This window comes from Pongo abelii, chromosome 5, assembly GCF_028885655.2.
Source record: "Pongo abelii isolate AG06213 chromosome 5, NHGRI_mPonAbe1-v2.0_pri, whole genome shotgun sequence".
Taxonomy (NCBI): domain Eukaryota; kingdom Metazoa; phylum Chordata; class Mammalia; order Primates; family Hominidae; genus Pongo; species Pongo abelii.
In genome coordinates this window covers 7901344-7927493 of record NC_071990.2, presented here as the reverse complement: position 1 = coordinate 7927493, position 26150 = coordinate 7901344, and the positions used below count along the sequence as shown (strand labels likewise).

Here is a 26150-nt window from a genome sequence, read left to right as displayed (position 1 = left end):
TGGATCAGGAGGTCAGGAGATCGAGACCATCCTCGCTAACACGGTGAAACCCCGTCTCTAGTAAATATACAAAAAATTAGCCAGGCGTAGTGGCAGGCGCCTGTATTCCCAGCTACTCAGCGGGCTGAGGCAGGAGAATGGCATGAACCCAGCGGGCGGAGCTTGCTGTGAGCCAAGATAACGCCACTGCACTCCAGCCTGGGCGACAGGGCGAGACTCCGTCTCAAAAAAAAAAAAAAAAAAAAGTAATTACTAAGATTTAAGACACAATATGGCCAGGCACGGTGGCTCACAATTGTAATCCCAGCACTTTGGGAGGCCGAGGTGGGCGGATCACAAGGTCAGGAGTTCGAGACCAGCCTGGCCAATATGGTGAAACCCCATCTCTACTAAAATAAAATAAAATACAAAAATTAGCCGGGCGTGGTGGTGGGAGCCTGTAGTCCCAGCTACTTGGGAGGCTGAGGCAGGAGACTCACTTGAACCCAGGAGGCGGAGGTTGCAGTGAGCCGAGATCACACCACTGCACTCCAGTCTGGGTGACAGAGCGAGACTCCATTTCAAAAAAGAAAAGAAAAGAAAAGACACCATATTTATTAGTCATCTACTTTCTTTTAATAGGAAAAACGTGGTCTTCGAGAAATGCGAGTTCTTGAAAATTTGAAGAATATGATCCATGAAACAAATGAACATACTCTTCCCAAATGTAGAGATACAATGCGGGACAACCTCAGCCAGCTTCTCCAGAGATGTGAGTCAGCAATTTTTTTTTTTAATTGCTTTTCATTTCAAATGAATGCTACACCAAAATGTATTTTCTTGGGTATTATGGGGGGAGGTGGAGAGGGAGAGGGAAGCTCAGTTACAGAGAAAGTGGTTTTCTAGTGATTAATGTGTGTTGCCATTAATTAATCTCCAAACAGCATTAATCTCCAAAGCGAGATGTGTGCATCTGTGGTACACGAGACAATCTGTTTAGTATGTGAGAAAGTCAAAACATTTTTCACCTATTTTTACAAACTTTTTTTTTTTTTTTTTTTTTTTTTTTGGAGGCACAGTCTCACTCTCTCCCAGGCTGGAGTGCAGTGGTGCGATCTCAGCTCACTACAACCTCCGCCTCCCAGATTCAAGTGGTTCTTGTGTCTCAGCCTCCTGAGTAGCTGGGACTACAGGTGTGTATCACCATGCCTGGCTAATTTTTGTATTTTTAGTAGACATGGGGTTTCACCATGTTGGCCAAGGTGGTCTTGATCTCTTGACTCATGATCCACCTGCCTCGGCCTCCCAAGTGCTGGGATTACAGGCGTGAGCCACTGTGCCCAGCCAGGAATCTCGGTTCTTGACTACAATCTGTGTTCCTGTTCTTGGCTACTACTTTTCAAAGTTTATAGTATGCAATTATAATTCTTTACTGTTTAGTAAATGGTGAAGTTTTTTCCTTTGAAAAAACTTTTTATTTATTTTGAGAGGCATTTAAAGGACTAAGTTTGTGTGATTTTGCTTCACTCTGCCATCTTTACCTAGAAATCTTTAACAACACACTGTAATTTAAAATACAAACTAATTTATATAGCACTTTACTAGTTAGAATTTTCACCTGTATTTTTTCATTTTTTTAATCATAACCCAGTAAGATAAATGTTTATCATCTTTCCCACCTTATAGTTGAGAAAACCGAAATTTATAGTGGTTGAACACTCTACATTCTCCAATAATAATTGGAGGAACTACCATGCAAGCCTAGCGCTTCTGCCTCCAGAGCTCAAGTTCCACTTCAGGATGTTACTTCTGTATATCTTGGAAAAGGTAGTAAGAAAAGTCTGCCTTTATTCCTGGATTATCACTTTTTCTTGGATTGCCTCCTACAACACAGGCTCCTCCTTCTCAGTCTACTTTGTTAGTTCCCGCTTGCCTTCAGACTTTTCACCTTGTGGCGCTCTCAGGCTTGGTTCCGCAGCTGCTTTCTTGTTGAAACTCACTTGCTTGGTGAGCTCATACAGAATCACGCCTTTCAATATCATCTGTATACCAATCAGTAATTAAATTCCACATTGTGGTTTTAGCCTGGTCCCATACCCCTGTCTTCCCAACTAAAATTTGAGTCCTGTAAGCTCAGGACTTTTGTTGTTGTTGTTCACTGTGGTATCTCAGGCACCTAGAACAGTGCCTGCTACTTTATAGCCACTCACTAGTTATTTGTTCATTGAAATTAATGAGTGAGCATTTGGCCAAAATCTGTTCCTAATGCCAAGCTGAAATTATTTTCTTTTTTTTTTAAAGCTAATACTACATTTACTTAGCTTTTTAAAAATAACTTTACTTTTGTATTATTGTATAATGTGTGTATTTTGGGGGTTCTTATGGTAATTTAATGCTTTCATATAATTTGGAAAGACCAAATTAGTGTAATTCACATATTCATCACCTTAAATATTTGTCCTTTCTTTTTGTTAAAAACATTCAAATTATTCTCTTCTAGCTATTTTGAATTATATAATAGGTTATAGTAAGCTATAGTCACCCTACTGATATATCAAATACTAGGTCTTATTTCTTCCATCAGACCATATATTTATATCCATTAATCAACCTTTTCTCATGCCCTCCTCCTCACTATACTTCCTGGCCTCTGGTAACTACCAGTCTACTCTCTATATTCATGAGATCCATTTCTTTTGCTCTCACACATGAGTGAGAGCATGCAATATTTGTCTTTCTGTGCTTGGCTTATTTCACTTAACATAATAACATCTAGTTCTGTCCATGTTGCTGCAGATGATGGGATTTCATTCATTTTTATGGCTGAATAATATTCCATTGTGTATATATACCACATTTCCTTACCCATTCATGGGAATTTAGGTTGGTTCCATATTTTGGCTAGTGCTGCAATAAACACATGAGTGCAGATGTCTCTCTCCTTTTCTTTTAGATATATACCCAGTATTGTGGAATTGCTGGATCATATGGTAGTTCTATTTTTAGTTTTTTGAGGAACCTCCAAACTGTTCTCCATAGTGGTTGTACTAATTTATATTCTGACCAATAGTATACGAGAGTTCCCTTTTCTCCACATCCTCGCCAGTATCCATTATTCTTCATCTTTTTAATAAAAGCCATTTTAGCCAGGTGTGGTGGCCCACGCCTGTAATCCCAGCACTTTGGGAGGCCGAGGCAGGCAGATCGTTAGGTCAGGAGATCGAGACCATCCTGGCTAACACAGTGAAACCCCGTCTCTACTAAAAATACAAAAAAGTAGCCAGGTGTGGTGGCGGGCGCCTGTAGTCCCAGCTACTCGGGAGGCTGAGGCAGGAGAATGGCGTGAACCCAGGAGACAGAGCTTGCAGTGAGCCGAGATAGTGCCAGTGTACTCCAGCCTGGGCAACAGAGTGAGACTCTGTCAATAAATAAATAAATAAATAAATAAATAAATAATTAAAAGCCATTTTAACTAGAGATGCTATTTCATTGTGGTCTGATTTGCATTTCTCTGATAATTAGTGATCTTGGGCATTTTTTTCATATTCCTGTTGGCCATTTTATGTCTTTTGAGAAATGTCTCTTTTGAAATAGATCTTTGCCTATTTTTAAAATTGGATTCTTTGGGATTTTTGCTATATTGTTGTTTGAGCTCCTTATATATTCTGATTATTAATCTGTTGTCAGATGAATAGTTTGCTAATACTTTCTCCTCCTGTGGGTTGTCTCTTCAACTTGCTGATTATTCTCTTTGCTTTACGGAAGCGTTTTAGCTTGATGTAACCCCATTTGTCTGTTTTTGCTTTGGTTGCCTTACTTTTGAGGTCTTACAGAAAAAAGTCTTTGCCCAGACCAATGTCCTGGAGTGTTTTCCACTAGGCTTTCTTCTAGTAATTTCACAGTTTCAGGTCTTAGATTTAAGTCTTTAATCCATTTTTATTTGATTTTTGTGTATGGTGAGAGACAGAGGTTTAGTTTCATTCTTCTTCATATGGATATCCAGTTTTCCCGGTCATATTGATACCCAGTTTTCCCAGCACTGGTTATTGAAGAGCCTGTCCTTTCCCCATTGTATGTTCTTGGTGCCTTTGTTGAAAATGAGCTGGCTATAAATGTGTGAGTTTATATCGGAGTTATTGATTCTGTGCCATGCATGGCCTGTGTGTTTTTATGCTGGTATCATGCTGATTTGGTTACTATAGCTTTGTATTAATAATATGCTTTGTAATCAGGTAGTGTGATGCCTCCAGCTTTGTTCTTTTTGCTCAAAATTGCTTTGGCTATTCAAGGTCTTTCGTGATTCTGTATAAATTTTAGGATTTATTTTTCCTATTTCTATGAAAAATGTCGTTGGTATTTTGATAGGGATTGCATTGAGTCTGTAAATTGCTTTGAGTATTATTGTCACTTTAATGGCATTCTTCCAGTTACAGAGCATGGATATCTCTATTGTTGTGTGCCCTCTTCAATTTTTTTCATCAGTGTTTCATAGTTTTCCTTGTATAGATCTTTTACTTCTTGGTTCAGTTGATTCCTAGGTATTTTATGTTCTTTGTAACTATTGTAAATAGGATTGCTTTCTTGGTTTCTTTTTCAGATTGCTTGCTGTTGGCATATATAAATGCTATGATTTTGTATGTTGATTTTGTATCCTGCAACTTTACTGAATACATTTATTAGTTCCAAGAGCTTTTTGGTGAGTCAACAGGTTTTTTTAAATATAAGATCATGTGATCTGCAAACAAAGCTAATTTGACTTAATACCTTTCCAATTCGTGTGCCCTTATTTCTTGCCTAATTGCCCTGACAGGACTTTCAGTATTATGTTGAATAAAAGTGGTGAATGTGAGCATCCTTGTCTTGTTCTGGATCTTATAGGAAAGGCTCTCAATTTTTCCTCATTCAGTATGATGTTAGCTGTGGGTTTGCCATATATGGCCTTTATTATTTTGAGCTATGTTCTTTTTATACCCAGTTTGTTGAGAGTTTTTATCATAAAGGAAAGGTGGATTTTATCAAATGCTTTTTTAGCATCTATTGAAATTACCATATGGGTTATTTATAGATTTGCATATGTTGAACCATCCTGCCATTCCTGGGATAAATCCCGCTTGATCATGGTGAATGATCTTTTTAATGTGTTGTTGAATTTGGTTTGCTACTATTTTGTTGAGGATTTTTGCCTTTACATTCATTAGTGATATTGCCTGTAGTTTTCGCTTTTTTTCTTGTTTTGTCATTGTCTGATTTTGATATCGAGGTAATGCTGGCCTTATAGAATGAGTTTGGGAATATTCTCTCCTCTTCAAGTTTTTTGAAGAACTTGAGTAGAACTGGTGTTAATTCTTCTTTAAATGTTTGCTGGAATTCAGCAATGCAGCCATCAAGTCCTGAGCTTTTCTTCGATAGGAGACTTTATCATGGCTTCAGCCTTGTTATTCATTACTAGTTTGTTGAGGCTTTCTGTTTCCTCATGGTTTGTACTTGGTAGCTTGCATGTGTTTAGGAATTTATCTATTCCTTCTAGGTTTTCCAATTTGTTGGCGTATAGTTGTTGATAATAGTTTAATGACTCTTTGATGTTTTTAGCCTCAATTTTATTTATTTCTGCTCTGGTCTCTATTATTTCTTTCCTTATACTAATTTTGGGTTCCTCGAGGTTCATTGTTAGGTTGTTTATTTGAAGTCTTTCTATTTTTTTGATACAGGCTTTTGCTGCTATGAATTTCCCTGTTAGTACTGTTTTTGCTGTATCCCATAGATTTGGGTATGTTATATTTTCATTTTATTTGTTTCAAGAAATTTTTAAATTTCCTTCTTAATTTCTTCCCTGACCCATTGGTTGTTCAGGAGCATGTTGTGTGTGTTTATTTTCCAAGTTTCCTCTTGTTACTGATTTTTAATTTTATTCCATTATGGTCAGAAAATATACCTGATAATGATCTCTATCTTTTCTGAATTTGTTAAGACTTGTTTTGTGGCCTAAGATATCTGTTCCGGAGAATGTTCTGTGTGCTGATGAAAAGAATGTGTAACCTGCTGCAGTTGGATGAAGGTTCTGTAAGTGTCATTAAGGCCTGGTCGAGTTTGTAGTTGAACTCTCCAATGTTTCTCTGTTGATTTTCTGTCTGGATGATCTGTCCATTACTAAGAATGGGATGTTGAAGTCTCCTGCGGCTATTGCATTCTGTCTCTCCCTTTAGATCTATTAATGTTTGCTGTATGTACTTGGGAGTTCCAGTGTTGAGTACATAGATATTTATAATTGTTACACCCTCTTGCTGAATTTTTGGATAAGGCGTAAGGAAGGGATCCCAGTTTCAGCTTTCTACATATGGCTAGCCAGTTTTCCCAGCACCATTTATTAAATAGGGAATCCTTTCTATATTGCTTGTTTTTGTCAGGTTTGTCAAAGATCAGATGGTTATAGATGTGCGTCATTATTTCTGAGGCCTCTGTCCTGTTCCATTGGTGTGTATATCTGTTTTGGTACCAGTACCATGCTGTTTTGGTTACTGTAGCCTTGTAGTATAGTTTGAAGTCAGGTAGCTTGATAACTCCAGCTTTGTTCTTTTTGCTTAGGATTGTCTTGGCAATGCAGGCTCTTTTTTGGTTCCATATGAAGTTGAAAGTAGTTTTTTCCAGTTCTGTGAAGAAAGTCATTGGTAGCTTGATGGTGATAGCATTGAATCTATAAATTACCTCGGGCAGTATGGCCATTTTCACGATATTGATTCTTCCTATCCATGAGCATGGAGTATTCTTCCATTTGTTTGTGTCCTCTTTTATTTTGTTGAGCAGTGGTTTGTAGTTCTCCTTGAAGAGGTCCTTCACGTCCCTTGTAAGTTGGATTCCTAGGTATTTTATTCTCTTTGTAGTAATTGTGAATGGGAGTTCACTCATGATTTGGCTCTCTGTTTGTCTGTTAATGGTGTGTAGGAATGCTTGTGATTTTTGCACATTGATTTTGTATCCTGAGACTTTGCTGAAGTTGCCTATCAGCTTAAGGAGATTTTGGGCTGAGACGATGGGGTTTTCTAAATATACAATCATGTCATCTGCAAACAGGGACAATTTGACTTCCTCTTTCTAATTGAATATCTTTTATTTCTTTCTCGTGCCTGATTGCCCTGACCAGAACTTTCAACACTATGTTAAATAGGAGTGGTGAGAGAGGGCATCCTTGTCTTGTGCCAGTTTTCAAAGGGAATGCTTCCAGTTTTTGCCCATTCAGTATGATATTGGCTGTGGGTTTGTCATAAATAGCTATTATTATTTTGAGATACATTCCATCAATTTTTTTTAAATTTTTTAAATTATGGCCATTCTTGCAGGAGTAAGGTGGTATCGAATTCTGGTTTTGCTTTGCATATCCCTAAAATTATTGATATTGAGCATTTTTCATATGTTTGTTGGCCATTTGTATATCTTCTTTTGAGAATTGTCTATTCATGTCCTTAGCCCATTTTTGATGGCATTGTTTTTCTCTTGCTGATTTGTTTGAATTCTTTGTAGATTCTGCATATTAGTCTTTTGTGGGATGCATAGTTTGCAAAGATTTTCTCCCACCCTGTGGGTTGTCTGTTTGCTGATTATTTCTTTTGCTGTGCAGAAGCTTTTTAGTTTAATTGAGTCCCATCTATTTGTCTTTGTTTTTGTTGCATTTGCTTTTGGGTTCTTGGTCATGAAGTCTCTGCTCAAGCCAATGTCTAGAAGGGTTTTTCCAATGTCATCTTCTAGAATTTTTATGGTTTTAGGTCTTAGATTTGGGTCTTTGATCCATCTTGAGTTGGTTTTTGCATAAGGTGAGAGACGAGGATCCAGTTTCATTCGTCTACATGTGGCATGCCAATTATTCCAGCAACATTTGTTGAATAGGGTGTCCTTTCTCTAGTTTATGTTTTTGTTGGCTTTGTCAAATATCAGTTGGCTGTAAGTATTTGGCTTTCTTTTTGGGTTCTCTATTCTGTTCCATTTGTCTATGTGCCTATTTTTATGCCAGTTCCATGCTGTTTTGGTGACTATAGCCTTGTAGTATAGTTTGAAGTCAGGTAGTGTGATGACCTCAGGTTAGTTATTTTTGCTTAATCTTGCTTTGGCTATGTGGGCTCTTTTTTGGTACCATCTGAATTTTAGGACTTTTTTTTCTAGTGCTGTGAATATTGATAATGGTATTTTGATGGGAATTGCATTGAATTTGTAGATTGCTTTTGGCATTATGGACATTTCACAATATTTATTCTACCCATCCATGAGCATGGGATGTGTTTCCATATGTGTCATCTGTGATTTCTTTCAGTAGTGTTTTGTAGTTTTCCTTGTAGGGTTCTTTCACCTCCTTGGTTAGGTATATTCCTAAGTATTTTGTTTTTTTTGCAGCTGTTCTAAAAGGGGTTGAACTCTTTAATTTGATTCTCAGCTTGGTTGCTATTGGTGTATAGCAGTGCTCCTGATTTGTGTACATTGATTTTGTATCCTGAAACTTTCTGAATTCATTTATTAGTTATAGGAGCTTTTTGGATGAGTCTTAAGGGTTTTTTAGGTATACGATAATATCATCAGCTACTAGTAACAATTTTACTTCCTCTTTACTGATTTGGATGCCCTTTATTTCTTTCTCTTGTCTGACTGCTCTGGCTAGAACTTCCAGTACTATGTTGAATAGAAATGGTGAAAGTAGGCATTCTTGTCTTGTTCCGGTTCTCAGGGAGAGTGCTTTCAAGTTTTCCCATTCAGTATAATGTTGGCTGTGGGTTTGTCATAGATGGCTTTTATTGCCTTAGGATATGTCCCTTCTATACCAGTTTTGCTGAGGATTTTAATCATAAAGTGATGCTGGATTTTGTCAGTTGCCTTTTCTGAGTCTATTGACATGATCATGTGGTTTTTTTTTTCTTTTTTTGACTGTTGCTCTGTCGCTGAGGCTGGAGTGCAGTGGCGTGATCTTGGCTCACTGCAACCTCTGTCTTCTGGGTTCAAGCAGTTCTCCTGCCTCAGCCTCCCGAGTATCTGGGATTACAGGCACCTGCCACAATACCCAGCTAATTTTTCTATTTTTAGTAGAAAGGGGGTTTCACCATGTTGGTCAGGCTGGTCTCGAACTCCTGACCTCAAGTGATCCACCCGCCTTGGCATCCCAAAGTGTTGGGATTACAGGAGTGAGCCACTGTGGCTGGCCTTTCTTGAGCTCACTGACTCTCCTCTGCTTGATTCATTCTACTGTTGAGAGTCTCTAATGAATTTTTCAGTTCAGCAAATGTGTTTCCCAGTTCCAAGATTTCTGTTTGATTTTTAAAAATTATTTTAATCTGGCCAGGCGCGGTGGCTCACGCCTGTAATCCCAGCACTTTGTGAGGCCGAGGCGGGTGGATCATGAGGTCAGGAGTTTGAGACCAGCCTGACCAACATGGTAAAACCCTGTCTCTATTAAGAATACAAAAATTAGCCGGGCGTGGTGGCGCACACCTGTAGTTCCATCTACTCAAGAGGCTGAGGCAGGAGAATCGCTTGAACCCAGGAGGCAGAGGTTGTGGTATGCTGAGATTGTGCCACTGCACTGCAGCTTGGGCAGCAGAGTGAGACCCCATCTCAAAAGAAAAAATTATTTTAATCTCTTTGTTAAATTTCTGAATTTTTTTCTGTGTTATCCCGGAGATCACTGAGTTTCCTTAGAACTGCTATTTTGCATTGTTGGTCAGAGAGTTCATACATTGCCATCTCACTGAGGTCATTCACTGACTGGTTCTTTGCTTTGTCTGTTTAGGGAGGTCTTCATTCCTTGTTTGCTGTTGTTTCTTGTGGATGTACATCTGCGTCTTGGCATTGAAGCATTAGTTATTTATTCCCATCTCCTCTGTCTTGTTTCTGTTTTTATTGGATACATTTGCTTAGAGATTCTTTGTATTTTACCTGCAGATTTCTTTTTTTCTTTCACTAGGTCACTGCTTCTTTTCAGCACTAGACTGTACCTTAAACCCAAGTCTGCCTTAGTTCTAGTAAACAATCAGAATGCCACTCATCTTGAATGGGGGAGGTCCCCAAAGGGATATCTTGTTAGTGTGGGAAGGCTGGCTAGGCAGCCTCTGTGCCCAGGGGACCTGGGGAACGAACCTCCTGCAGTGTGGTGCTGCTGAGTAGCCACTTTGATTTGGTGTCTCCTTTGGCTGAGTTACAGAGCAGAGTTTCTAAAAGGCTGGGGGTGGAAGTGGCACTTGTCTCCTTTTTCTCTGGCTGTCCTTGAGGATATGTCTGCCCTCGGGTATCACCAGTGCTTTCCATGGGTTAAGGCAGCGACAGTTCCCCTGCCAGGGAGCCCAAGATGATGGGGAAGCTGATCATCCATCATGATCCCTCTTTTAACATAGAAACCATGAGTCAGGGAAATGTCCCATGTGCTTGGTGCCAAGGCAGGTTGGGGAAGGAATGTTACAGAGATGGAAGTCCAATTCTGTTCCTGTCTCCTCAGAGTGTTTTTCATTTCTCTGTGGCCCTGAGAACTGTCTCATCCTCGTGTTTGAGTTCTGGGGGATCGCTGGCGCTGTATACCTGATTTTGGTTTTCTGTTGTGGGGAGTGAAGCTAGCTTGCTTCTATATCCGCATTTTGGAACTGCAAGTCGTGAAATGATTTTCTTATGTGTGTATTTGAGGTTTACTTATAGACACCATAATAGAATGAATTTGTTTCTTTTTTATGTGAGGAAAACAGAACATTGTTAACTATGGTATGTGGCACAAATCTACTTGAATAATCTTTTGGTTAAGAGAAAAAGCACTTGATAAATTCTTGACTTTTTTTTTAAGTCAATATAGTGTCCTAAAACACTGAGACAACAGAGGAAATGGCTTCGTACTGAGTTACAACCAGTAAGTGATGCAAATGTGATAGGAAGGTTCAGAGAAATGGGCCTTCTTGGTGTCACTAATTGTTCAAAAAGGGAATGTTTGGTGCAGTCTGGTGATTGTCTTTGACTTTAGAAAAGCAAGTTTCATAAATTCAGAAAGTAAACCTTTTCCGTTGTGTGCCTAAAGAGTTAAAAGGTGAATTGCTTCAAAGGGACTAATTTCTAAAAGTGGATATTCTGTCTAAACATAACAATCCTGATGAGGAACAAAAGTGCACCTTTGGCAGATGTGTTCTGATTAAAATTTTAAAGGACATAACAAATGACAAAGTAAGTGGCAGAAGCCTGTAACTCTTTTTTTAGGTTGGACTCAGAATCTTCTGAAAGTGATGAAGCTCCTAACAACTGCCAAATGGATTTTAAGTTATGTTCGCAGAGCCAGTGGGGGAAAAAAACAACGCAGGAAATGATAGAAGCACTCCTTGGGAAAGATGATGTAATATTAATATGCCACAGAAAGAAGGCAGAGCTAATCAACTCCTGTTTTTTTTTTTTTAATATTTTCTTTTATAAAAAAACAATGATTGGGAACCTAATTTTCAATACTTAAATATTATCTTTGATATAGCTAAAATTAATGGTTACTGATAAAAACACAACTTTTTGAAAACAAAATTCTTCTCTTTTACCGTATTCCCAGAGGGAGAAGCCTAACATTTCTCTGAAAGAAAAATCACAGTCCCTGCCCTATTGTGGAACTTGTGACCTAGTTGGGGCCGGATTGGGGTGGGGTAGGAAGACATAATTGTAAAACAATTAGACAAACCTCCAATTTCAGCAAAGGCAAGATATTAATAAATGGTAGGATACACACACACCTGATTAAGGAATTTCAAATAGGGAAACTCCCCAGAGGGAAGGCACTAATCAGGAGGGCTTTATAAAGACAGTAAACCTTGAACTGGGCTTTTGAAACAAAACAGTTTAATTAGTGAAAAGAAATAAGGAAAGGATTTTCTTTAGGGATAGTACAATAAGTAGAATATTGGTAACAATGAACAGTTCTTGATTGCTTATTATATGTTTTTTTTTTTTTTCTTTTTGAGATGGAGTCTCGCTCTGTTTCCCAGGCTGGAGTGCAGTGGTGCGATCTCGGCTCACTGCACCAGGTTCGAGCGATTCTCTTGGCTCAGCCTCCCGAGTAGCTGGGAATACAGGCGTGTGCCACTATTCCCAGCTAATTTTTGTATTTTTAGTAGAGGCAGAGTTTCACCATGTTGGTTAGGCTAATCTCGAACTCCTGACTTCAGGTGATCTGCCCGCCACGGCCTCCCAGAGTGCTGGGATTACAGGCGTGAGCCACTGTGCCCGGCCTGACTGCTTATTTTATATGAAGAACTACTCTAAGTGGTTATCATTATTAATATTGAAATGATTGAAGCATAGTATGTACTGTGTTCTCATGTAAATTTTGTGTCACTTCTGAAGCCTTGTTATTAGTTGTTATGTTCATTTTACAGATGAGGAGCTAGGGTGCTGAGAGATAGGAGGACCAACAAGAACAGTGCCTGGCACAAAGCAAATGCTCAGTAAACATTTGACAAATGAATAACTGAGCGAGCAAACATGCCCAAGATCATCACACAACTGAGTGCCAAATTTGACTGACTAAGGCTCACTCTTAGCCTGCACACTACATGTCTTTATTTGGATGAAGTAAGTGAGAACATTTATGAACAGCAAAAAATGCATCTGGCAGATGAAAAGGTTTAAATAACTGAAGAATTACAACTGGTGTCATTGATGAAATAATTAAAGAGGCAGTAGAGTGTTGATAGTAAGAGCCAAGTCTTTACAGCCAGAAAGATCTGATTTCAAATCCTGTTTCCTGTACTTATTAGTTTTATAACCTCCTTGATTGACAGCGTCACTTCTCTGTACCTCAGTTTTGTTATCTGTAAAATGGAATAGTGATCATTTCCTGATAGGAAAGTGGGATTAAGAAGGATAATGCATAGATCTTGGCACTTAGTAAATAATAAATAATTACAATAATTATTACTAGCAGTTAGTTCTTAAGAAAGAGAAATGACTTAATGGAGATGGTCCGGAGGAAGTTGAATCTTGCACTGGCAGCCGGGATAAATTAGAAGTCAAGAGAGCACAGGCAAGAATAGTAGAAAGTTGTTGAAGTAATGTAGTTACCAGGTACTGCAGTGAGAGAGCTGTAGACAATCTGTCATTGGAGTTAGTATTTAAATGCCCTTCGGCTTGTAGCTCAAAGCTCAAGAATTATGGTTGTTCTAATTATGACATCCTGAATATATTGGCAAAACTTATTTTCCCCTTCTGGCCATCCCACCACCACCAAAATAATATCAGTTTTCTGCATAGTTTTTTGAGATCTAAAACAATCCATGTACTCTCCACACACACTCCTCCCCCAGGTATGTGTTTCCTTGAACATAGTCTGCTGACTGAAAACCCATGTCTTTTTCATTTCAGTGCAAGCAGCTAATGACTCAGTCTGTAGACTCCAACAGAGGGAACAGGAACGAAAAAAGGTAAAAGATCATTTAGATAATGGGGCATATAAGTCTTGTGTCTTTATTATCATATTATTAGCAATTGCTTTTGATCAGAAAATTCTCTGAATGCAGTGAGTTTTACATATTTTTAAATGGCTGATTCATTGAAGATGTGTTGAGGAGATGTGGTCACACAGTCATACCATCAATATTTTTATAATTGAAATTGCAGAACTCTCTTTTTTCCTTTTCAACATTTCCATCTTTTCCCTGAAAGTGGTATTTGTCTCTTGGAGGAGAGAGAAAATAGGACTTTTACATGGAACAACAAATAACCACCGGATTGGAGATATAAATCTTTCCTTTGAGCCTGAAGTATTGAGTATATTCTGTATATTTCATCTAGAAAGGGAAGCATTCATGCCTGTGTAGGTTATTTAATGAATAGCCATAGGAGTATTTGAATCATTTGCTGGGCAGTGCTTTGCTTATTTGAATTATATGTTAACTAAATTCAGATGTGGAAAAATAGCACAAGAATTTAAGTTCCTGTGATAATTTGGTGTTTTTCACTTGCAGTTATCATAAAGTGTTTTTGTAACTTATTCATTGCTCTAAACTAATGAAGATACATCTTACACTTATTAAGAAACATTGAAAAGACTAAGTCACTCTGAAAATAATGCCTTTTTGCTTGTGTGTGTGTGTATCGACAAATGTTACTGTCTCCATTTATCTGGAATGTGTTGTGGTTAATCCACAATAATAGTTCACATCTGTCACTGTATAAAAATATAATGGAATAAACCTTCTCAGAGTTTCAGTTTCTGTACCCTCTGCTCAAATCTAAATGTTGATATAAAGTTTGAAAATTCAACAATTTGATAATCGAAAGGACTTGACATTTAAGACAGATGGGAATGCTGCCCAAGGATAGTGGGACCCTGCAGGCCAGTCGGGAAGCAGGGCCACAGCTGAGCTCCTGGATGAAGTGGCAAGGCAGAGCTGTGGTCAGGGAAGTTTGTGTCAGGATGGGGTGCTTGCACAGCGTGCAGAGAGTGCTGGAAAAACAGGCAGGGCTGGGGACGTAAGTGGACCATGTCAGGCTGGACAGCAGATATATTTTTAATTCCTCTACTTTGCTAGGTGCCACGGGGGGTGATCGATTTTGTTAACTTTAGGGCTGTTCCTACACTTAAGGAGCTAAAAGTCTTGGAGTCCCAAAGCACTAACACTATAAAAATAGAGGATAAAGTAAGGACTGTGATCATTACTAAGAACTTTTTGGGATCTTGGCAAAAGTGTAATTTATTAGGAAGATAATGGCATTCAAGCCTGACCTTGAGCAGAGGGAACTTAAAATTAAATTATAATTTGAACAGTTTGTCTTGTCACTTTGAACTATTTCTACATGTGGTGTTGTTAGCCCTGTGTATAGTAGGAAGATGACCAGATTGGGTAAGAAATACCTGGCTTCTTTTATTTCTGGTGTTGGTTCCCTGTACTAGCTAGCTATAAGCCCTTGGACAAATCCTTGAGCTTCCAGCTCCTCGTTTGCAAAATAATGATCTATTCTACTTATCTGATAGATCGATGGGTAAATTGCATTATAAAAATTATTTGAAATGACTTTGAAAATTGTATCTCACTATCAAAATGTAGGGCAGCATTTTTTTCCTGCCAGCTCACTGTTTAAGATGCGAGCGGTTCCTGTGTGAGTAAGAGCCCTGCCGTGGTCTGTTAGAGTCTGTGAAGCACTTGAGAAGCCTTCTCATTGATGATTTTGCAAATTAAAAAGTGCTGTCTGTCCCATGGTTTAAAAAGCAGTGGCCACAAGAAATAAGAATATTTTAATATTTAATATGAAGTACATTTCTTTTCTATTTTTTTTTTTGAGATGGAGTCTCACTCCGTCACCCAGGCTGGAGGGCAGTGGTGCAATGGCTCACTGGCAATCGCCGCCTCCCAGGTTCAAACTATTCTCCTGCCTCAGCTTCCCAAGTAGCTGGGATTACACCTGTAATCCTAGCTAATTTTTATATTTTTAGTAGAGACAGGGATTTGCCATGTTGGCCAGGCTGGTCTCGAACTCCTGACCTCAGATGATCCACCCGCCTTGGCCTCCCAAAGTGCTGGGATTATAGGTGTGAGCCACTGTGCCTGGCCTGAAGGACACTTCTTATAGATATTTTGTCTGGGGATATTTTCAAACTAATTTTTATAGAATATATATTAAAAATTAGTATTTTAAAATATACTGAAACATTGTTTCACCAGAAGTTGGTAAGTCTGTGAGACTTAGTTTGTAAGCAAACTTAGATTTGTTACCCTGATTTTCTTTTCTGAAGATAATTTAATAAATTAACCAACTTAAAGTCATAAACAGATATACTTCTCTGCTCAAAGTAAAAATTCTTTATGCTCTTATTGGAGCAATAAACTTTTAGTCCTGTCTTTATTTCTTTTTTCTTTTTCTTTTACTTTTTGTTTTACTGCCATATGTAGCTTCTTCTGAATCTGTGACATGGCAGAGGTTTCAAACCCCACACATACACATGTGCGTGCACACACACGTATGTCATAAAGGTAAAGTTTAATTTCTCATCTAGCCAATGTAAACAAAGCAAAAGACCTGACCTCTAGCTGCATTTTACAACCTAATGTTAATTGTTGCCCTTGGTTATACTATTGCATACATTTTGTATATTTGAAAGGTTCTCAGAACAAAGATGGGAGTAGTAATGAGATAAAATAGACTACTGCCATTACTCATTAATTCTTTTTTTTTTTTGAGATGGAGTCTCACTCTGTCACCCAGGATGGAGTGCAGTGGCACGATCTCAGCTCACTGCAATCTCTGCCTCCCGGGTTCAAGCGATTCTCCTGCCTCAGACTCCCAAGTAGCTGGGATTACAGGTGCACGCCACCACACACGGCTAATTTTTGTATTTTTAGTAGAGACGGGGTTTCACCATGGTGGTCAGGCTGGTCTTGAATTCATTAATTCTTTTATGTCAAGACAATTTGTGGATTTCTGTAGGAAGTAAACTGATAAGCGTCATACATACAAATCATATTTCCCACAATTGATATCTAAAAGTACATTCAGAAGAACAATAAATGCACATTCCCTAGTTATTTGACATGTCTTAAAAACTACCACTGGTACAAAGTTGCATTTTGGGTATTAGCAATAAGAATAGTGAAATGAAAATATTATTGCCTTATAAAATTCACTGGCTCTTAAAATATGCCACCGGTGGAGATGAGATGGTTAATAATATCTGTCAATAATTTAAATTTAGGTTCATGCACAGGTGTCAACTTTTGAAGCCCTATTCAACCAGACTGGAAGTAATTATGAAGTAAATATGAATGCTTTTGATTCACCTTGTCCACAAATATTTATTAGATCCAGTTATCCGTCTTTATGATTACTTTCATGAGAGCAACAAGTTCACATGGCTTGTACATTGTTTTTAATAGAGTTTGAAAATAGAGTAACATATTGGTACATATTGTTGTATAAAATCATTTTTGGCAGTTGTTATACTGACACTCCTTATCAAAGGAAATAGTTTTTCCTATGTCTCTGTAAGGCATATATAAAATTAATGGCATGCGTATTACTGGCAGATGCTCTAAAAGACCTTTTAGACCTTAGTTGGATTATTCAGAGTTTTCCTGTAGACCAGGGTTTCTCAACCTCAGCACTGTTGGCACTTTGGACCTGATAATTCCTTATTGTGGGTGCTGTCCTGTGCATTGCAGGATGTTTAGCAGCATCCTTGGCCTCTACCTACTAGATGCCAGTAGCACCTCCCCACAACCTGTGTTATAATAACCAACAATCTCCTGGGGGAGAGGGGTGTAAAATGCCCTCCCCTGCCCCCCATTGAAAATCACTGACTTAGACGAATCTCTGCAGAAGTGTGGTTTTATTTTGTAATCCAGACTTCTTTTATAGACCTGATTCTAGACACCTATCTTCAGGATTGGTTTCTATTTCAAATTGTCTTTAATTGGTAGAGGGCAGTGAGTGTGTGCCTGCATGCGTGCTGGTTTATTACTATTTCTTTCTCTGTTGTAACTTAATGTATACATTTTACTAAGTAGAAAGAGATAACACCATTATAGTTCATTATTTTTGGTATGTAGTTATAGGTTATTAATAAATTCTCTTCATTTTCTTTTAAAGTTGGCATTTTCTGAGTTTATCTTGAAGAGTGCAATTGATTTCATTTAAGAAGAGCCCACTGAAACTTGATTTAAATTTTTTTTATTGTGGCAAAATTCATATAACATAACATTTACCTTCAGAACCATTTTAAAATGTACATTTCAGTGGCATTATCTATATTCACATTGTTGTTCAACCATCACCACCATCCATCCACAGAACTTTTTTTTTCTAAATTTATTTATTACTATTTTTCTGAGATGGAATTTTGCTTTTGTCACCCAGGGTGGAGTGCAGTGGTGCAATCTCGGCTCACTGCAACCTCTGCCTCCCAGGTTCAAGGGATTCTCCCACCTCAGCCTACCGAGTAGCTGGGACAACAGGTGTCCACCATCATGCCCAGCTAATTTTTGTATTTTCAGTAAAGACGGGGTTTTGCCATGTTGGCCAGGCTGGTCTCGAGCTCCTGACCTCAGGTGATCCACCCACCTCAGCTTCCCAAAGTGCTGGAATTACAGGCGTCAGCCACCGCACCCGGCCCACAGAACTCGTTCATATTGCAAAACTGAAACTCTATACCCAGTAAACAGTAACTCCTCATTCCCCTTTCTCTCCACCCCTGGAAACCACCATTCTACTTTCTAGCTCTATGAATTTGACTGCTCTAGGTTCATCGTGTAAGTAGACTCATACAACGTTTGTCTCTTTTGTGACTGACCTGTTTCTTTAGTGTAATGTCGTCGAGATTCATCCATGCTGTAGCATGTGTCGGAATTTTCTTCTTTTTTAAGGCTGAATAATATTCCATTGTATGTGTAGACTGCATTCTGTTTATCTGTTCATCTGTCTGTGGACGTTTAGGTTCTCCCACCTTTGGCTATTATGCATAATATTGCTGTAAACATGGGTGTACAAACAGCTGTTCAAGTTCCTACTTTTAATTTTTTTGGATATATGCCCAATAGTGGAATTGCTGCTTTGTATGGTAATTCTATGTAAAAGCCAAGGTTTTTATCTTAAGCACAGTGCTCTTATAACTTTAGCCACTTTTGTTGTTGTTTTTCTAATTTCTTTAATTTATTTTTAAGGGGCAGTTTCCAAGTCATTTTATTCAGGATTTTATGTTTCTTGAATCAATAAATACTATATAAAAATAATGTCAATGTAAAAATGGCTACCATTTTCTCTCCTCTGCTTCCCCTACATGGGTACAATCCCCTGGGCAGCCTCACTTAGTTTTAGGGGCTCTCCCTCCAGATTTGTTCCAGCAAATGAAGTTGAGTGACATAGTCCCTTGAATGATTTCCGGAGAAACTCAGCGGGGATGGGGAGAGCCTCTGGAATCTGGAGGTAACTAGCTTGGGGAAATGAATCAGTGTTTTGGGGGAGAAGAATTGGCCCCTAGGGCAAGAGTCTACCCCAAAGAAAAGGGTGTCTGACATGTTCACAGTTAACTCCTTTTGCCTTAGAAAGTGGTATTTATTCAGAGAAAAAAGCGACAAGATGTCCATGCCATACCCCCATGCCTGCTGCTCCTCTGCCCCTAGCTGGGGCCAGGTAGCAGGACAGCCTCTCAGACGAGGTCAGCAATATTGAGGGGCATCTCCTTAATGGAGATGTTGTAGGTCTCCATGTCTTGAAGGGTGTTCTTGTCTTCTGTCACCATGAACTTTGATTACTTTGGATGGAAATCTTTAAAAAGATATTCTATACTTTTATGTTATTTAAAAAATTTATTAAATGTTACAGAATAATTTTGTAGCAATCAGGCATTATTGAGAATATCAGATTTTATATTATGGTGAGTATGGTGATGTCATTAGGGAATGAGAAAGAGAGACACTGTGCTATGTTTTTGTACCAACTGCCCTCAGATACTGTGTGTTTTAAGTTTTTGTATCTGCCTCCTCTTTGCTATAAGGCTGATGCCTGTTATTCTTCCCTTATTTATCAGCCTTTTCATTTTATAACTTGTAATTTTTTCATAGGGTGTCATCTTAGAAACCAGTTAACTAAGCTGGTTAGAATTGTATGTAATGTAGGTCAAATAGGCTCGGAATCAGAAGAGCTTTTCATGTGCCCTGCAATATTTGTAAATGGACTTTGTAGTATCTTTTTTGTTTGGATGACTTAAAGGTCTTACCACATTCTCAACTAAGGTTCAGATAAATGTTATTTCCAGGTAGCTGGATTTTATTTGTATGTAAAGACTGCAGTATTGTCAATACGTGAATGTATAGGCGACCGCCTCCCCTTTTTTTCTTTACTAATTGTTGTAAAGAATGTAAGAATGGGCCGGGCGCGGTGGCTCACGCCTGTAATCTCAGCACTTTGGGAGGCGGAGGTGGGTGGATCACCTGAGGTCAGGAGTTCAAGACCAGCCTGGCCAATGTGGTGAAACCTTGTGTCTACTAAAAATACAAAAATTGTCCAGGTGTGGTGGTGGTTGCCTGTAATCCCAGCTACTTGAGAGGCTGAGGCATGAGAATCACTTGAACCCGGGAGGCAGAGGTTGCAGTGAGCTAAGATTGTGCCATTGCACTCCAGCCTGGGCAACAGGAGGGAAACTCCATCTCAAAAAAAAAGAATGTAAGAATGCCTAGCAGTTACTATTACAAGTGGGAAACTAGGAAACGATAGCATGGAATGACTATAATAAACTTCTTGATAAGGAAGCGAAACTAGATTTTTATTTGGATTTGGAAGTTGTCACCTTTTAGCTTATTTTCACTCGGCCTACAAGGCCAATAAGCGATATGCCTGATGTGAACAGGCTACTTGAATATGTTTAGCTTTATTCATAATATTCTGAAACTACACAATAGAAATACTGATCTTTGGCAGTATCTTATTCACTAATATACTGCAGTATCTTAAAGACTTCTTGTAGCCAAATGGTTAATAATGGTTACATCAAGGATTAAATTGAATATAGGAATGGAGGGGAAAGTCTGTTGCTCTTGAGTTGTCTCTGTTGTTTGAATTATTACAGTAATCTGCTGCTAAAATTAAATTATTAAAATTAAAGAACAAAAACTGAAATGGCAGGGAGATAAAAGTGGAGTGATCTGCCTTCTAGATGCTTCACTTGTGATTTGTATAATATTTACCTTTTATTAAGTTCCTCAGGCACTGAGCTAGGAACTTGACATGTTCTACCTCTAGTCTTTATAAATATTATTTATAGATGCGGAGTATTTATTTTTCTCATTTTAAAGTTAAAGAAACTTTAAGTTGCTCAGCATCATGCAACTAGTGACAGGTAGACCAGATTTTGAAGCAAGGTTTGTATGCCTGCCAAAGCTACATTTTTCTTTATTGGGCTGTACTGGATAAAATGCATTCTGGTTGGGAAGGGGAACACGGGCTGTTGCCTTGTGGTCCACATCACAAGGTCAGCAGAGCCAATGATGACTTTTCATTTACAAAGAAATGAACAAATTAAATAACATCTGAGTATGCATGTTTAAGATTCTCTGTATTTATTAAAACACAACTAAAGCTAAATATCATTTTGATGAAGTTTATCTGCATTTTTTCTTTTTCTAGTCTGACTGTGGCTTTTCTCTTAGACTGTAACAGTTTTTGCAAAAGTTCCATCAGAAGATTTAATAAACTCTTCGTGCATCTTTTGGAGAATTCCAATCTATAAGGCCGAAAAGTTAAAAAGTAATGCATTGAATTTTGTTTAACCTGTTTAACAAATTTATTGGATGAGTAAACCCCTCCCTCCCTAATCCTCTCTCCCTACCACTGTAATATCTGTTCAGATCCCAAGTGTTTGTGGGACATATTTTAGAGCAAAGTTTGACTATAGAGGAACAGTCAAACATTTTAGAAGAATGTTTGACCAAGAATTTTCAATTGGAAAGAAGTTGACGTGAGTCTGAAGTTGAACAGTCTTGGTGCTGGGGAGCTTCAGATCAGCCTAGCAAAGAGGCTCTCACAAGACTGTTTGTCTTGTGAAAGGGATTTTTAGCTACCTACGTAAAACTTCCTCTGGAAAGATCTGATTTGCACTCTGTGATAGAAAAGGCGTAGAAAAGGCGTAGGTTTGGGTGTCAGAAAGACCTAAATTTGAATCTACAACCAAGCTATAGGTGAGTGACCATGGAGGATAAAAGTGTCCTTAAGCCTTAATTTCTTTGTCTGTAAAATGAGAATAATGTCATCTTAAAGGAGAGGCTTTTAGAAGTAGCTATGCAAAACAACTAGCAGAAATTTGCATTTCATGGGTACTTAGAGCACATTGGCTTATTCAGCCCTTCATCCTGTTTGTCATCCTGACCCAAATGAGAGAGAAAATAGAACAGCAAGAACATGATGAACAGCCTGAAGATGGTTTCTTTTTCCTAGTAGCTGTTTTTCTGGTGGCTGACATCTGAGTTAACCAGCATCTGAGTACACTGCGTGTCCCTTTTTCATTCAAGTGCTGGAATTAACATGCCAGAATTAACAGTGACTTCGGGTGCTTTGTAGGGGTGTGTGTGTGCGTGTGTGTGTGTGTGTGTGTGTTTGTTTTTGAGACGGAGTCTCGCTCTGTTACCCAGGCTGGAGTGCAATGGTGCGGTCTCGGCTCACTGCAACCTCTGCCTCCCAGGTTCAAGCAATTTGACCTTCTAGGTTTTTATAGTTTGCATATCCCAGTTTTTGTTTGTTTAATAGAACCTAATCTGTATCAAAACTTAACTGCTAACGACATACATGTAGAATAGTTGAAATAGGGATATAAAGTTATTTTTTCATACTCTGTTTAGATTTTTGTTGTACATATTCCAAGTTAATCATTGAAATTATACTTTGGAAGGAGGGAGAAAACTAAATTCATACCTTTTTTATTTATACAGCATTTTATCTCTATTACTGTGGTGCTAGAAAGAGAAAGAAAAAACCTTTCATCCTTATATAGCAATATTAAGGAACATCTCAAGAACTGAGACATTTGACATAGATGTTTGAGATGTTGATTTGCTTTAAGGACTAGAACTGACCCAGAGGAGATTTCTTTTTTTTTTTTTTTTTTTTTTGAGATGGAGTATCACTGTCACCCAGGCTGGAGTGCAATGGCGTGCTCATCTCACTGCAACCTCTGTCTCCTGGATTCAAGCAGTTCTCCCGCCTCAGTTTCCCGAGTAGCTGGGATCACAGGCCCTGGGATCACAGGTGCACGCCACCACACCGGCTAATTTTTATATTTTTAGTAGAGACGGGGTTCTGCCATGTTGGCCAGACTGGTCTTGAACTCCTGACCTCAGGTGATCTGCCCGCCTCAGCTTCCCAAAGTGCTAGGATTACAGGCGCGAGCCACTCTGCCCATCCTAGAAGAGATTTCTCGAGTTCTCTTCTAGTGACTAATAATTTATGATTCTTTTTAATGCACTTAAAAATATTTTACGTAAGACAGACATTTTGATTTCTTATAGCAGTGATTCTTTTAGCATATATTTTTAAAAAATTGGTTTTAAAATATCTGCAGTGAAATGGGATTTGAGGAGAAATAGAAATATGAAAAAATACTTGGATTGTGTTTGATTTTATCATGTAAAGATACTACACGCTTTTTTAAAAAAAATTTTTTTTTTGAGACGGAGTCTCACTCTGTCACCCAAGGCTAGAGTGCAGTGGCGCCATCTCAGCTCACTGCAACCTCTGCCTTCCGGGTTCAGGCGATTCTTCCACCTCAGCCTCCCAAGTAGCTGGGACTACAGCCATGTGCCACCACACCTGGCTAATTTTTGTATTTTTAGTAGAGACGGAGTTTTGCCATGTTGGCCAGGCTGGTCTCAAACTCCTTACTTGAGGTGATCCACCCGCTTCGGCCTCCCAGAATGCTGGGATTACAGGCATGAGCCACCATGCCCAGCCCACTTTTAAAATTTAAGAAATGAGAATATCCATGTTTAATTTTAATGAGAGAAGCCTTAGATGTTTCTAATGTGTCATCTTTTTTTGGATATTATAACACAACTTTTTCCTTGTGACTTACCAGCTGATTGTTAGGGTAACCAAATATCAAGAGATAACGTTATGAAATAATTGTCTGGAAAATGTCATGTGACTTTCTAATTTTCTTTTCTCAGATTCATAGTGACCACTTAGTAGCTAGTGAGAAACAGCAGATGCTCCAGTGGGACAACTTCATGAAGGAGCAACCCAATAAAAGGGCTGAAGTGGATGAAGAGCACAGAAAAGCCATGGAGAGGCTTAAAGAACAATATGCTGAGATGGAGAAGGACCTAGCGAAATTTTCGACCTTTTAAGAACTTGAACCACAACAATCACAAACTAATGAGAAGATGTTCACCTCTCTCCTGAAAAATATTCCCACCAGACCGTTTAGCCTCTGCTTCAAGCTTAGCAATATATTCAGTGGCATTCTTATATCAGAAGAAAGAAGTTTCTACTGGTATACTGATTGGATGTTTAAAGAAGGGTGCCACATTTTTCCAGCTTTAAGTGCCTATATATGATTATTTGAATGAAGAGGAGTAGGAAGGAAAATGGAATCAATATACTCTTTGTTAGTCAGAATTGATCATCTTTTCCATTGATTAGCTCAGAGAACTGTAGGTATAGACTTCTTAGAAAGATAATTTCATTCATTTCTATACAGGGTTAACAATAGTTTATTATTGTGGTTTAATGGGCAGGTATAGAAGCTACCTGTCATAGCCTCCTTGGCTGTTGGAAAGATGTATAAAGTGTTACTGCATGAGTAATGTAGACAAAAAAAAAAAAAAAACAGCCAGCTGTCCTTGGAGCAGAGCTCACATTTCAGAGAGGTGAGAGTGGACACATTGTCTCTGCTGTGGCAGAGATGGCCACGCTGGTGTTTGAGCTGCCTCTTGGGAAGGGTTGCACATTTCACGGTGCAGCATAATGCCATGGGCTTCCGTGGATGAGAAGACACATGTTAAGTTTTGTGGCCTTCCAGCACTTACTATTTTCAGCTTTTAAAGCATGGTTAGAAGGAAAAGCTTACCAAAAATATATTTTGACATTTAGTTTTTCCAAGAACTATAATCTTACCCATAGTATTTACCTCATTTTTGTGTCTGTTTTGCTGTGGGTAAGCTTTATAAAAAATAATGTCTATACATGTTTCGACTATTTAATGAGTAATCAACAAAATCTGCCAGGGAGTCCCTCTGGAACCATATAAAGTTCCCGGCTTTGAATGAACCAGAAGTGTTTGCCCACATAGCAAATGGTCCATGTTAAATGTAAATCCTTTTTAGTGTTAATGTCTGTTCTCATAAGCAGGTATATTATGATGAAACATGTACCAGTTCTGTCATCACTGTGATCTTTAAAAACCTGCATTTAACAGTCTAATTTGAGGCTGGGTGCAGTGGCTCACACCTGTAATCTCAACAGTTTGGGAGGCCGAGGCAGGCGGATCATTTGAGGTCAGGAGTTCAAGCCTAGCCTGGCCAACATGGTGAAACCCCGTCTCTACTAAAAATACAAAAATTAGCCCGGCATGGTGGTGCACACTTGTAATCCCAGCTACTCAGGAGTCTGAGGCACGAGAATCACCTGAACTCAGGAAGCAGAGGTTGCGGTGAGCTGAGATGGCACCACTGCACTCCAGCTTGGGTGCCAGAGTGAGACTCCATCTCAAAAAAAAAAAAAAATCTAACTGAAGAACCAAGTTGATTTTTTATTTGCCATAAACCAAGGAAAAGTAAATGCAATAATTTCAAGAGATTTATGGTAAACGAATTTGAGGTATGGATAAATCTTTCACATATTTTTTATTGCTCTTTAGTAAAGAAAGGCACAAGAAAGAAAATATCCAGCTCTCTTGTGTTATCTCAGTGTGGCGACTGCAGAAAATTGACAATGCCTGCCTGTGTAAATGTATGGCTTACTGTCAAAGCTTCATTCTTGGCTGCATGTTGAAAATGTGATTAAAGTTAATAGAGGAGATGAAATAAGTATTTGAGATTTTTTTCAGTAACACTGAACTTCTGCCAACTTTCTCTGTCCGCTACTGTAGGCTTGACAGGCTCATCAATCATTTGCTGGTACCTGGACTAAAAAGCGCACTTGCTGACACCAAGGCATGTTGGAATTTTCTTAATTCAGTGGATGGAAAAAAAAATACTTCCAAAAATATCCCACACATGAAAAGGGAGGGGAGCCTTAAATGAAAATTCCCTTTGTACCGTAGACACTTTTTGGAATGCGATCAATTGCCAACACATCATTGAATGAATGCTGTAACCAAGAAATTAAGATTGTGTGTGTGAAGGGAATATATTCTTAACTGTGGCTACCCAACTTGTATAGCAAAGATTTCTGATAGTTTGTGTTCATCTCATGTGAATAATAAATACTTTACCTTATAAGTTTGTATGTTATTCCATAAATACCTAAGGGACTTCCTAAACCCAAGTGAATTGATGGGCTTTTTGAGCTTTAGACATTAAGATGCTTAATTGTTTCCTTGTAACATTTTTAACTATTCAACATAGCTTCTATAAGAGTTGGTTTATTTACCTTCCTTTTGATATTTTTAGTGGTGAACACTTTTGCTTCTGTTTCCCAGTTGCCAAATCACTTTTGATATGTATTTTATTTATATGTAAAAAACAATTTTAATAACTTCATAATTT

At 38.5% G+C, this 26150-nt stretch overlaps 1 protein-coding gene across 2 annotated transcripts in view; it reads left to right on the top strand.

Moving 5' to 3' along the window:
- Positions 1-25883, top strand: part of BLOC1S5 (biogenesis of lysosomal organelles complex 1 subunit 5) — a 45883-nt gene extending 20000 nt beyond the window's left edge. The window contains exons 3-5 of one of the 2 annotated variants that reach the window (XM_024248954.3): positions 622-751; positions 13327-13385; positions 23610-25883. In XM_024248954.3, coding sequence (XP_024104722.2) covers positions 622-751; positions 13327-13385; positions 23610-23789 — 369 coding nt within the window. In that variant the 3' untranslated portion in view covers positions 23790-25883. The remainder of the gene's footprint in view (positions 1-621; positions 752-13326; positions 13386-23609) is intronic. The other variant, XM_024248955.3, reaches the window with a different exon arrangement.
- The last annotated feature ends 267 nt before the right edge of the window (positions 25884-26150 follow it).